Source organism: Peromyscus eremicus, chromosome 3 (genome assembly GCF_949786415.1).
Source record: "Peromyscus eremicus chromosome 3, PerEre_H2_v1, whole genome shotgun sequence".
Classification (NCBI taxonomy): Eukaryota; Metazoa; Chordata; class Mammalia; order Rodentia; family Cricetidae; genus Peromyscus; species Peromyscus eremicus.
In genome coordinates, this window is record NC_081418.1 from 49,479,026 (window position 1) to 49,493,143 (window position 14,118).

General features: G+C 49.0%; 1 protein-coding gene across 1 annotated transcript in view; it reads right to left on the reverse strand.

Annotated features, from left to right (window-relative positions):
- The window catches only part of Kiaa1549 (KIAA1549 ortholog), a 78,064-nt gene that overhangs the window by 16,995 nt on the left and 46,951 nt on the right, over window positions 1-14,118 (reverse strand). The window contains exons 12-15 of the mRNA XM_059257018.1: window positions 12,428-12,543; window positions 3,302-3,507; window positions 2,018-2,241; window positions 771-924 (exon numbers count right to left, since the gene is read on the reverse strand). Coding sequence (XP_059113001.1) covers window positions 771-924; window positions 2,018-2,241; window positions 3,302-3,507; window positions 12,428-12,543 — 700 coding nt within the window. The remainder of the gene's footprint in view (window positions 1-770; window positions 925-2,017; window positions 2,242-3,301; window positions 3,508-12,427; window positions 12,544-14,118) is intronic.

The following is a 14,118-nucleotide window of genomic DNA, read 5'->3' on the forward strand; positions in this document are numbered from 1 at the left end:
TCCCAGGGCATCTTTGTGTCTTGTGCTAAAGGTTCCTTGAGAAGCTAGGTTTCCTCTTCAATGGAGCCTGTGTGTATATGTCACACTGTATCAATGTCTGCCTTCATCACTTCAAGCCACACTGTCCACTTCCATTTGAAAAAACAGGGGTTTCATCCTGATTTCTACTAAGCTCTTTTTACTATGAAAAATGTGTGTGTGTGTGTGTGTGTGTGTGTGTGTGTGTGTGTGTGTGTGTGTATACGAAAGCTGATATCCCTAATCTGAAATCAGAAACTTTCTGAGCTATGACATGATGCTCAGTTGGGGATTTTGAACATTTCACATTTGTAGACTTTCCTATTGGAATGCTCAACTGCTAAAGTTTGCAGACACGTTCCAGCGTATCCAGTATCCGAAGCAGTGTAGTTCCAGCATTTTGGATAAGGGAGTCACAACTGCGTGTTCACTCTGTGAGTGTCTGTGTGGGTGTGCAAACAAAACAGGAAATATCCAACACCCCTCGAACAACCGTCAGAGCAGAGAGAAAACCTAGACATTTTTGTTCTTCCAATTAACCTCAAGCAGCTTCCATTTCGAAGGCAGATGGGCTAGCACAGAGAGGAAGGCCTGGGACACACTCTCAGGTGTCACCCAGCAGCTCCCGGGCTGCTCTGACTCAGGCTTCGCTGCCTGGGACCCTGGCATCCACGGGGCACAGGGCAGCAGCCACTACTGGGCACCCTCCTCAGAGCCCCCACCCTGGTTCCCAAGCGCTCGGGATTACGCACTGGGCATCCAATATAGGCGGAGTTGTGCACACCCGGAGGCCGCTTGTATGTGCCATCACTGTCTGTGGTGATGAGTCTGTCCTTCTCGGCATCAGCGGGACAGCCGTTGACCTGGTGTTTCCGGCGTGGCTTAGGAGAACGTTTTATCCGTGAGCTGACGGGAAAAACAGAAATTATCTTCACAGGAAATAAACCTGTTAGCCACTGGCTTATCAACGTAACACCGAATGTTTTCTGACAAAGTGACAGGCACAGTCCGGGCCCGACGGACCAGCCCGAACTGACACAGAGACAACAGAACAGTCTGTACTCAGATCATCATTTAATGACATGGCCAGTCAAAAGGTGGCAGGTCCAGCTGAGCGCTATTAATACCCCACAGGTGACCTGAATGGGTGAACGGATCTGAGGCTGAGGAGGGACATAAGAGGAGCCTAGGAAGTGCCAGCCCAGCAGGCTGAGAGCCAGAAATGGCTGCAGAGGACCCTGGGGGCAAGATCAGAGGGCCACCCACTGTAGTCACAGCTCTGTGCGCTGGCCACAGACAGAACCGAAACAGAGGAAGGCACCACCTGCTCCAGGGGTACAGGTTTGGGCACAGAAAGACAAGCTTATTGTTTCATTTACTTCTCAGAGTGTAGGTGTTTTGCCTCCCAGAAAAGGGCACTGGATCCCCTGGGGCCGGAGTTACAAATGGTTGCGCATCACCATGGAGGTGCTGGGGATCGAACCTACGTCGTCCGGAAGAGCAGCTACAGCTCTTAACCACTGAGCTATTCATCCAGCCCCAATGTATTTACAGAAAACACGCCTACATGATGGGACAGGGGCTGCCAGATGGGGAGGTGGGACCAAACTGTGAGAACAAGCATGGAGACTATCCAGGTGGTAAGACATGAGAGGTGAGGAGTAAGAAGAAGGAATGAGAAGAGCTAAGTGGGCAGGGGAGAAGCTGGCTGTACAAACAGAAGGTAGGTGCATGGTTTGATGAGATGGACGGACGGAGGAAGCCAACAGGGCTAAGCTGGGATATGGAGATAGAACCCCCTTCCCCCCAAGTTCCTTCCCTCCCCAGGAGGCGGCTCCTCCACTTCCTGCACGCCTACACCACCTCTACAGAAACCTCTTCAATTCACTGTCACAGACTATCAACCCGGATATGACCAGGACTCCTGTTGTCGGCCCCAGTCTCCATCCTGCCTGTGTCTAGTCTGCCTGACTACCGTGTCCCCGGGGCCCCTGCCCACCTCTTCCTGGGCTCTATGAACACAGAGGGCACACTGGCTGCGGGGTCCAGGATCTTGTCGATCTGCATCTGTGCCCTGCGGTACACTCGGTGTCGCTCCTTGGTGTCCCCGGAAGACAGGTCATCCACCACTGGGAACTCATAGTGGCCTCGGCGTTTGGCACGCAGGCGGATCTTGTTGCGGTGGTGCTCGATCTCTGACTTGTGGCGCAGTGCGGACTGGATCTGTGTGCAGGGGGGTGGGCAGCAAGAACCATCGCTCAGGTGTTTTCTCGGGTCTCCGGGACACTTCCTCCGCAAAGCCCTTTGAGAGACGTCCTCCTTTCCCCAACTCTGCACTTGCTCTATGGGCCTGATGGAGGCACCCGTGCAGGGGACAAAGAATAGACACTGTCTACCCCGAGTGGCCAAGAGCCAGCCACCTACTCACCGGCGATCACCAGCTTAGGGAAGGCTGACCCCAGTGTTCAAGAGCCAGGGGTGGCTGAGGCAGAGAGCATGGCTTTCCAGAGGCAGCCTACTCAAGGTTGCCATTTTAATGCACTTCTGCTAATCTCGTCAGAATCCATCGCTGTCCTGACTAGTGTTGGAGTTTAAAAAGAATCAGGTGTCAGGAAAGGGCTCCAGAGGCCTCGCCATGAGCACAGCAGCTACTGGCAGTTGATGATGTCTGAGAGGGGTAGAGTCACTTTTTCTTTGAGGATGTGGCTACCGCTGGGTGGCCCTTGCCCACTGGACGGAGCTTATTATTAATAATGATGATGATAAGATAAAGACATGAAGTTTGCAGGGAGATAGGTTAGGGGGTCTGGAGAGAGTTGAGGGAGTGGATACAGTGTATGCATGGACCAAATTATCAAAGAATAAATAATACATTAAACAATAAAATATAGAATATAGGGTGTGTGTGTGTGTGTGTGTGTGTGTGTGTGTGTGTGAGAGAGAGAGAGAGAGAGAGAGAGAGAGAGAGAGAGAGAGAGAGAGAGAGAGAGAGAGAGAGAGAGGGACAGACTTCTTGCTTGTTTTGTTTTTTGATTCTGAGACAGGATCTTACAGTGCAGCCCGAGCTATGCAGCCCCGGAGTGACCCTTCTGTCTCAGCCTCCAGGGTGCTGGGATTGCAGGCCGAAGCCACCACACCCAGCCTGCAGTGTTCTGAATCAGGTCCACCTGTAGCGGTGCATGCATTTGGCAACTGTCCCAATACCGGGCCTTCCACTCACTGTTCCAGCACTGACCGAATCGGGGCGTGTGCTTTATTAATCGCTTTCATTAAAATCGAATACCTCCTTGTTGATTTTGTTGGTTTCTGCTACTCGGTCGGCCAGGACAGGGTGCTGTACGGGGGGTGCTGGGATGGGCTGCATGGCGATGAGCTGGATCTTACTGGGGACCCTCCGGCTGGCCTCTGAGGTTCGGGAAATTCGGTCAACATGCTCGAAGATGGAGGCTGAGGAATGCTGCTCATTGCCTGAAGTGGGCAGGGGGGCACCTGGAACAGACGGGAGGCACATGAGCAAAAAAGCACCAGAAAGCAGCAACAAGGAATCAAAATTATGCATCATCCCTGAAGGCATCCTTGGGCCTAGTCTTTGACCAAAGCAACCAAAATCTCTAGTTCAGCAAATATGATCTCTATAAAATTATCTCTTTTGGTTTCGTTAAAAATTACAAATGAGCCAGGCAGTGGTGGCGCATGCCTTTAATCCCAGCACTCAAGAGGCAGAGCCAGGCAGATCTCCGTGAGTTTGAGGCCAGCCTGGTATACAGAGCAAGATCCATGACAGGCACCAAAACTACACAGAGAAACCCTATCTCGAAAAACAAAAAAAATTTACAAATGAGAGGGGGCTGGAGAGATAGCTCAGTGGTTAAGAGCTGCTCTTCCAGAGGTCCTGAGTTCAATTCCCAGCAACCACATGGTGGATCACAACCATCTGTAATGAGATCTGATGCCCTCTTCTGGCAGGCAAAACACTGTATACATAATAAATAAATAAATTTTTAAAAATTACAAATGAGGACTGGCAAGATGGCTCAGCTGGTAAAGGTACTTATGCACAGGCCTTATTGCTTTAACTCAACCCTGGATCTCATGAAAGGGCAGAGAACTGACTCCTGAAAGCTGTCCTGAACCTCCATACATGCCATGGTGCACACCTGTGTGTGCGCACATACACACACACACATACACTTAATAAAATTACAAACGCTTTGAGGAAAGATGTGAGAAAGTCATTATGATACTATGTGCCAAAGACCACTCAACTGTTTTTTGTTTTTTCCTACATGTAGCTAAAAAATCTTCACAAAGAGAAAGGAAGGCTCATCTGAGTAGAGTGTTTCATAGCATGTTTCAGGGCCAATGTCCGATATCCAGAACCACGAAACAAAACATAGAACGTCTGAGCTGGGTATGCTGGTGCATGCCTGTAATCCTAGCACTCAGGAGACGGGGACAGGAGGAGCAGGAGTTCCACGACCATCTCCAGCTACATAGCAAGTTCTAGGCTAGCCTGGGCTACATGAGAGCCTGTTTGAAAAGGGAAACAGAGAGAAGGATGGGAGACTGGAGCTGTTCAGCGAGTCAATGAGCAATTTGCAGAGTTTTCACTAAAAATATTCCCAGCAGCTTTGAGCTCCCACTGTCCTCTGGGCACCCACTGGCCTGCCAGCAATTAGCTATGAAAGCAACACTATGACGTCTTCCCTTGGCATGGGGTGGCAATCGGGTCCAGGACCCTGTAGGTCCCAAAGTCCATCAACTGGACTCAGCCTCTTCTAAAACAGTATCTGCCTGCACATACAACCCAAGCACACTGTCCTGCAAGCTTTAAATCACCTCCAAACTACATATGATTGTTGATACAAGGTAAATGCCATGTCAATGGTTACTTTAACATTTACGGAACAGTGACAAGAAAGGTTACACACACATGTAACATACATGTAACTTAAAAATATGTATTTGATCTACAGTTGTTGGTTGAGTACGGAGACTGTGGATGTGGATGGGTTGGCTGTGCTCCAGGAGGAGGGGGCGGGACAAAAGGGAGAGGACTAGAGCCACACAGGAGGGCACCAAATCAGCTGCCAATGCTCCAGGCTTTGCGCTCCCGATGTAGAAAGAAAAGCTGAAGAAGCATGAGAAGAACATCTCCCCCTTAAAAGGAAGTAGCTCCACTCTAACGAGGACACTGAAGAGTGACGGGGGCCAGGTTCACGGCATGTACGTTTTACTGCAATATTTTAAGGAAGTAATCAGACCTATGAAAATGAAGAAATCTATGCACTCACAAAAAAATGGTCAAACCATGCACTGTGGTGTACACCTTTAATCCCAGCACTTAGGAGACAGCAGCAGGTGAGTATCTGTGAGTTCAGTGCCATCCTGGTATAGATAGTGTGTTCCAGGCTAGCTAGAGCTACACAGTGAGACCCTGTTTCAAATATATATATATATAAAGACAGTATCTTATATAATGACTGGCTTTCTCCAGTTTCTCATTATCAATAACGAGGAATTTCTCTAATGAATATTATATGTACTAGAAACAACCCCGGTAAAATTGAAGTTTAAAAAGAAAAAAGGGGGCTGGAAAGATGACTCCGTGGGTAAGAGCACTGGCTGCTCTTGCAGAGGACCCCGTTCAGTTCCCAGCACCCACGGTGGATCATGATCGGCTATAACTCCAGATCCAGGTGATCTGCGCCCTCTTTGGCCTCCTCAGTCACCAGGCACAGATGTGGTACATCAACATATATGCAAGAAAACACCGAAACACGTAAGATTAAAAAAGAAAGCAAGCCAGGCGGTGATGGCACACACCTTTAATCCCAGCACCTGGGAGGCAGAGGCAGGTGGATCTCTGCGAGTTCGAGGCCAGCCTGGTCTACAGAGTGAGATCCAGGACAGCAGGGGCTACACAGAGAAACCCTGTCTCGAAAAACTAAACAAACAAAAAAGATAGGTAAGTAGGTAGGAAGGAGGGAGGGAGGGAGGAAGGGAGGGAGGGAAGGAGGGAGGGAGGGAGGGAGGGGGCGAGGAGTTCAACAGAGGAAGCAGGGTGAGAAGAGGGGAAGAGCTGGCTGGTCACTGAAAAACTGGTGCTTTCCCTTAGCCAGTCAACTGTGGACGCCCAGACATTGTTTTAAAATGAATAGCCAACGGAAGGGGTGCGAGCAGATAGAAACCGTTTTTAAACAAAAGCCAATGGTCTGTAACCTCTAGTGAAAATGGGAAGTGTGGAGTGGGGAGTCTCCTGACTATAAAGGAGAGCACAGGCTGCCAAAGCAGGCTGTAGGAAACAGTGGCTGGTATTTCACCTAAGGAACGCACACCAGTGCACTGTGAGTTGTGGGTTTCCTCTTGATCTGAACTATATGTTATCCCAAGGGACTAGAAATGACATGTACACCTCCAAACGAGCATCTCCTAACGAGCAGACATTCTGACGCTCTTGGGCTGGATGACCTTGAGTGCAAGCCCAGCCAGGCACCCATTTAAGCTATGGCAGCTCCTCAAGCTGCAGGATGAATGACTAAAGAGAGATTAACCTTGCCAGCGGGCCAGCCTTGCTGATCTGAGCTTCTAAAGACACAGAAAAGTCACAAAGTTGGCATGTCACCCCCCTCCCCCAGGACGGCAGAGCACTCCAGCTGCCTTTGAGTCTAACAGTTGAGGCGGGAGCTCCCCCTGCCATCATCTCTGCCCGGGTCCCACCCGAACCACAGCCTCCGCCTGGGCTCCTGTCCATCTCTCAGCCGAGGTCACGGAACTTCAATAAATCACTCACCAGCCACAACCTTCAAGGCGAGCACTGCCCAGACCTCAGCCTTCGCTGCCAGACTGCTGGGTAAAGGCAGAGAAGAAAAAGATCCCCAGCTCTTGCCTTGTCCAGGGCCCAGCCCTTCAAGGTGCCCGGGAAGGGTTTTTAAACTTTTCGTTCAATTATAATATGTATTATATTATATAGTATGCAATGTAAAAAGATTACTTAGATAATAACAACCATGGGAAGCATAACAGATGCTTAGATGTGAATGTGTGAGGAATCCTGCCTTAAGGCAAGTAGGGATTTTTGGATTAAAAAGCCTTTCTCTTTCAATATTCTTTTTAAAAATTAATAATATAAATTACACTGCACATTCAAGAAATCCATCGTCTATGTGATGACTGCAGTAAATAATATATTATCTATTTTAAAACAGACAAGAAATGGCTGGCAAGAGGGCTCAGCGGGCAAAGGAGCTTGCTGCCAAGCCCGACACGAGCTTGAGGCCCAGGCCCCACGTGAGCAGGGAGAGAACTGACTGCTGCTATCTGTCCTCCGACCTCCACATGTGTGCGGTGGCAGGTACCTGTGTGCACATCACATGCGCATGTACAACACACACAGCAAACGAACAAGGAAATGTAAACTTTTTAAACACTGAGGGAAATTTTAAGTGTTCTTACATAAAAACACGGCAACTGTGATCTCGTATAGTATCTCATATAGTGAATAACTTCATTTTACCAGTCTATAACATATATATGCTTTTTGTTTTGTTTTGTTTTGTTTTTTGAGACAAGGTTTCAGTGTGTAGCCATGGATGTCCCGGAACTCACTCTACATACCAGGCTGGACTCGAACTCATAGATCCTCCTACCTCTGCCTCCTGAGTGCTGGGATTAAAGGTATATGCCGCCAACGCCTGGCAGCACATTTTATATATATAAATAAACACAATGTTGGAAGAGCACTTGTTCTTGCTGAGGACCCAGGTTCAAGTTCAGCACCTAACCACATGGTGGCTCACAACCATCTGCAACTCCAGATCCAGGGGATCTGATGACCTCTTCTGACCACCTTGGGCATCAGGCACACATGTAGTGAACACATACTGGCAGGCAAAACACTCATACACATAAAATTAAAAATGTTTTTAAAAATCATATTGTAAGTATATATTAAAATAATTAAATAAATAAAAACCTGAAATGAAAGGAAAAAAAATCCTGCCGTTTAAGATCCCAAGAGGGGGCTGGAGAGATGGCTCAGAGGTTAAGAGCATTGACTGCTCTTCTAGAGGTCCTGAGTTCAATTCCCAGCAACCACATGGTGGCTCACAACCATCTGTAATGGGATCTGGTGCAGACAGAACACTGTACACATAATAAATAAAATAAATCTTACAAAGAAAAAAAAAGACCCCAAGAGGAAGGCACTATGCAGGACTATACAATGTCAGCCACGATATGACAGAGGAGAGCGAGCTCCTGAAATGCTTCGGTGGAAGACGATTTTAAGGAAGTATTTCATCATTTGCAGATAAACATAGTTCATCCACACCATTCCTAAATCTGGCGGCCCTCCAGCCACAGCGAGGCTGAGATCACTGAGCTGTTTTCCTCATCCCATCTCCAGCACCAAGCACATTCCAGACACTCAGGAGAAACAAACGCTGGATGACTCTAGCTGACGGCAGTCACCATGACTCAGTTTACAATATTCTTCCTTGAAGAGGCCTCTGGGAATTGCCTCAATGAGAAATTGAGAAGTAGGCTTAATGATCTCATTTCAGAAATGAGCCCTCAGTGCTACATATATGTAGCTAATCAGGTCGAAACAATGCGCTCACCGGGCAGAGACCTCACCAGGTGCCAAAATAATGTCTATCAGTTCCCACGAGAGATCCTAGCACCTGGAGCTCGTGGAATTCAAGTCGATGAATTCTAACTACTTCAGAATCACACACTTGCATATGTGAGAACATCAAGAAAGCATTGGGGGAAAGGGGACAGGGTGGTGGCACACACCTTTGATACCAGCACCCTGTAGGTAGACGCAAGTGGATCTCTGGGAGTTCAAGACCAGCCTGGTCTACATAGTGAAATCCAGGCCGGGCAGGGCTGCAGAGCCAGAGCTATGTAGTGAGACCCTGTCTTAGCCGCTCAGCCCCACAGAAAAGCACCTGGCAGTCCATTTCTAGGAGGTGTGTTCCTGAGGAAAAGGAGGAGTTAGGGCCCCCAGGAGGACAGCCCTGACACCCTGAGCCTGACTGCTCTTGCTCAAGGACGGACACACACACATGCACGCACGCACGCACGCACGCACGCACGCACACACACGCGCACACACACGCCCCCCTCCCCTCCCCTCTCTCCCCATATTCTCTTCAAGGTTGAAAGAGGAAACAGATGTGGCTCACCCTAACTACAATGGCTCACACTGTACCCTGTGAGTCAGTTACCTCTGTAGGTCTCAGAGATGGACGCAAGGACCACGTGACAGTCTAGCTAGCACCTTCCCAATGGCAGCGCAGGGAATGGAATCAAGTTTGAAATTACCAGAACACTAAGAGCCGTCTGTTGTGAGTTTCTGTCGGAAGAGTGGGGCTGAAAAGGGATACAGGCCCTAAAGCCGGCTCCTGGGTGTGCCACACGCAGTGGTGACAGGGAACACCACTCCAAAGGCAATCCAGTGGCTCTCAACAACCACCTCCTCCCCACTCACACGACATGCAGCAGAAAATGGATTTTTACTCGAACTTTAACAAACAATGCAGGTGCAGTGGAGTACACTTGATTTCCCAGAACTCAAGAGAGAATCACTAGTCTGAGGTCTAGCCTAGGCTACATGGAAGCCACTGTCTCCAAAGGAGAGGACACTAGAAGTGTAGCTCCGTGGGGAGCACTTGCCCAGCATGTGTACACACACACACACACACACACACACACACACACACACACGCTCATATATATGTTATTTAATGAAGCTCTATGCACCTTCTGTCAGCCCCAAAGCTGTCGTATGGCCCCTTTTAAGCGGGTGGGAACTTTAAAGTGGGTTGATATTACGGTATAGATTCTGGCATTGCTAGCATCAAATTTCCGATTATGGTAGCAGCGCCTGAGCTCACGGCACTCCCTGGAAGGGCCGACTCACGGGCAGGGGGCTCTCAGCCCACTGCTGAATGCTCACCACCTGAACTCTGAAGGCATGCTGACAGAGGCGCCTGGGTCTGTTCCCTTCACACACACACTGGATGAGCTAGTGTCGGAAGGGGCGGAGGCGCCTGGGCACTGACAACCGGAAAAAGCTAACTAAAGAAGGGCTAGGACTCTCTTTTTCAAATATTTCTTTCCCAGGATGGAAACGAGATTTTAATCCCACCATATCTGAAACACAGCACCCGTTACCATGGTGCTAAATAAGCTTTAAGATTTTCTGAAACTGGATCCCAAGGAAAAAAACTCTTCCCTTACTCTAAGTGGGTATTTCCTCAAAATTACGAAAGACCCAGCAGGGAGGAGTGGCCAGGGTAAGTGACAGGAGCATGGGCAGGGGCCTGCAGGGCCTTGGGGGTGAGGGCCTGGGGTATAAGAGGCCCTTAGGCTTTGGTCCAGAGTCTCTTCATTTATAGGATGCCGTTCGGTATGTCTTGTATTTTCAAACACAGAAATATGTAAATCTCACAAAGCGCATATGGGGCTGGAGAGACAGAGCCCTTGCTGATCTTGCAGAGACCTGGGTTCAGTTCCCAGCACCCACACTGGTTCACAACCATCCAAAACTCTCAATTCTGGAGATCAAACACTCTCTTGCCCACCAAGGGCACTGCACGCATACATGTGCAGACATACATGCAGGCAAAACACTCACACGCTTAAAACAAACTAAACCTAAAAACAAAACGAAAAGCATTTTGAAGTAAGTACAGCTGGGTATGATGGCACATGCCTTTAATTCTAGCACTTGGCACAGGCAGGCGGGGATACTGTGAGGCCAGCCTGGTCTACACAGTGAGTGCCAGGCCAGCCTGAGCTATATAGCGAGACCCAAAAGTCTCCAAAACAGTAAGTACAAAAACCATTATTAAATCCCTTATCTCTGAACTGCTGAGACATGATCCTGAGGTAAAAATAAAAGCCCCAGGCAATTCACCAAAAGCACGTTCACTTAACACAATCTGGTAAGCTGAAGCCAAGCGATGGGGCCCAGGCAGGAGAGCTCATTGGGTAACGGTGCTCCCCACCAGGCCAGACAACCTGAGGTCAATTCCCAGAATCCATGTGGCAGAAGGAAGACAAGAGTCCCATCAACTGTCCTCTGACCTTCACACGTGTGCCCAAACACAGACACGAGTGTGTCTGTCACCTCACCAGTCAGGAGGTGGAATCGCAAGATCCAGATTTTCAGGTAGAGCTGGGCCACATGAGACTCTACCTCCAAAAACCCCATATTAAATAAAATAAACCCACAATACATTGCCATCACTCCAGAAACTAGAACCAAGGCAAGTGAGGCCTATGGGCGGAGTTTTTGTTGTTGCTGTTGTTTCTGGGTTTTTTTGGTTTGGTTTTGTTTTTTTAGACCCATAGCAATGAACTTTACAGCGGGGGTGACCACTGTTCTGTGCCGGGCCTGCAAAGAAGAGGTTAAGCCACCTGATTCCATCCAACTACCTGCTGGGAGAATGATCTAGAAACGGGACCAGACATGATGTGCATGAAGCTGTCACAGATAAACATCTTCCCAGCCGTGACAGCTTTGACATCAAGTGGTCCCTAAAAGAGGCACTGTCCTAAAGGCAGTTTTAGGACGACCACTTCCGTTAAATTCTCCTCGTCCTACAGGCAGGAAATCTGTTCCCACACGACATTAGAATGAACCGCCAGCTTTGAGACACAGCTCAGCGAACCCCTAGTCTCTCCTAGGGCCTTCCCTTGAAGCAGACCCCAACACAGGGTTCAAAAGTGACAAGGCTGAGAAGCTCACCAAGAGCGATGTGTATTCCATTTTTGTAGACTGTTTGCTTTCGTTTTTCGAGACAGGGTTTCTCTGTGTAGCCCTGGCTGTCCTAGAACTCATTCTGTAGATCAGGCTGGCCTCGAACTCAGAGATCTGCCTGCCTCTGCCTCCTGAGTGCAGTGATTCAGGCCACCATGGCCCAACTGTAGATTTTTTTTTAAAGGTTTATTTATTTATTGTGTATACAGTGTTCTGCCTGCATTGCCTCCACACCAGAAGAGGGCACCAGATCCCATTACAGATGGTTGTGAGCCACCATGTGGGTGCTGGGAATTGAACTCAAGACCTCTAGAAGAGCAACCAGTGCTCTTAACCACTGAGCCATCTCTCCAGCCCTCTCCCCCCTCCTTTTTTTTTTTTTTTTTTTTTTTTGGTTTCTCGAGACAGGGTTTCTCTATGTAGCTTTGCGCCTTTCCTGGAATTCACTCTGTAGCCCAGGCTGGTCTCGAACTCACAGAGATCCTCCTGCCTCTGCCTCCTGAGTGCTGGGATTAAAGGCGCGCGCCACCACCGCCCGGCTTTTTTAAGTTTAGTATCTGCAGTAGGGTAATCCCCTGCCCTGTGGGACTCTGATCACGACAACTGGTAACATTGGAAGGAAGGACCGTGACAGACCACTCTGCGGAGCTCTGTGGGCCTTGCTCTCCTGCGCAGCGGCCGGTGTCTTCTCTCCTGCGTCCCTCTCGCTGGACTCCTCGCTGACGGTAGAGTCTGCATCTGAGGGAGAAACTCTGCAGACAGGAAGCAGAACGCAAACATCAGAGAGGAGAGGCCAGGAAGGCTTTAAAATGTCGCGTTCACTGGGAGCAGGCTTCCACGGGAAACAATCCACACCCCCACTCCAGGACCACACCATGGCCACGGTCACCGTGTCCTGAGGACAGACTGGCATGGCTAACTAACCGGCTAAGCAGGGTGCATTTCAACCAACGCTAGAAAACTAAGTGCTGGAGGGAGGCAGTCCCACAGCTGCTGGGGCCCGAGGCTGAGCCCCCCGGCGCCTGGCCATTTCCTGACAGACAGTCTGGGTCTAACCCAAGCTGGCTGGAAAAGAATCTGGGCTCCAGAGCTGAAGATGTAGGTAGTGTTTGAGCACCAGTCAGTATTTGAAAAGTCCTGGGTTCAATCCTTAGTATCACAAAAAAAAAACCAAACAAACAAAACAAAACAAAAAAAAAAAAACCAGAACAACTTAATCTTAAAAATAGCGGCTTGTGAAATGGCTCGGCAGGTAAAGGTGTTTGCCAAAAGCCTGACGGCCTGAATTTGACCTCAACTCTCAGACCTACATGGTAGAAGAGACTGACTCCCAGTTATTGTCCCTTGACCTCCACATGTACATGTATACAGACACATGAAGGAAGAGAGGAAGGGAGGGAGGGAGGGAGGGAGGGAGGCGAGGGGGAAGGGGGTGAGGGGGGGGATTTAAAAAGAACCACCTGGGCATCTGGCCTGGTTTAGCATCAACTGAACCCGAGAACCTGAAGAGGCTAGAGAAGTTCTGGGGTCACCCCAAATAACTCCAAACCTTTGAAACAATGACCCCTAATGAGATCCGATCCCACGAATGAACATTAAGGGTAACACAGCACCAGGACGTACCAGGCTAGGGAACACTCCAGGCTAGGGAACAGCCTTAACCAGTGAGCACTTGTCTGCATAGACTCTCCCTAGCTTCAACAGCAACATGGATTGCTAATACATCCTGGGGCCCTTGAAGGACTCTCTCCATAGCCATCCCTCAGTATCTGTGGGCTCCGGGCGCTCTCAAGTCCCTTATAGGAAATGACTCAGTGTCTGCCTGTAATTACACCATGCTCTTGTAAGCATCCCGACATTGCTCAGGGCCCCTCACACAGCACTGCACACAGCTGCCACAAACTGCTGTGAGAATAATAACAAGAACGACTACGTACATTCACCATCAACACTATTTCCTCCTAAGCTTTGTGACCCGCAGTTGGCTGAATCCATGGAGGTGGGACTGAAAAGCAGATCGTGATAACTGAATCTACCTCAAAGATGGTTGTGATGAAGGCGCCAGCTTATCGTTGTTTACTGTGAGGCTACTGGGGAGAAAGCCATTCTCTGAAAACTTTTACTATCACATTACATCGTCTCTGCTGATATGCTGCATTCTAGGCGTGGGAAATAATTAAGCCAAGAGCATCTCTCTGCATAATTCATTTTCTTTCCTAAGGACCAGGCTCCAACATCCGTTAAATTCTTCAACTAGGCCAGATCCCCGAGGCAGAAGTGATGCCATGGGTTTGGATGTTGAATGTTGATATGGACACGGGCTTTTT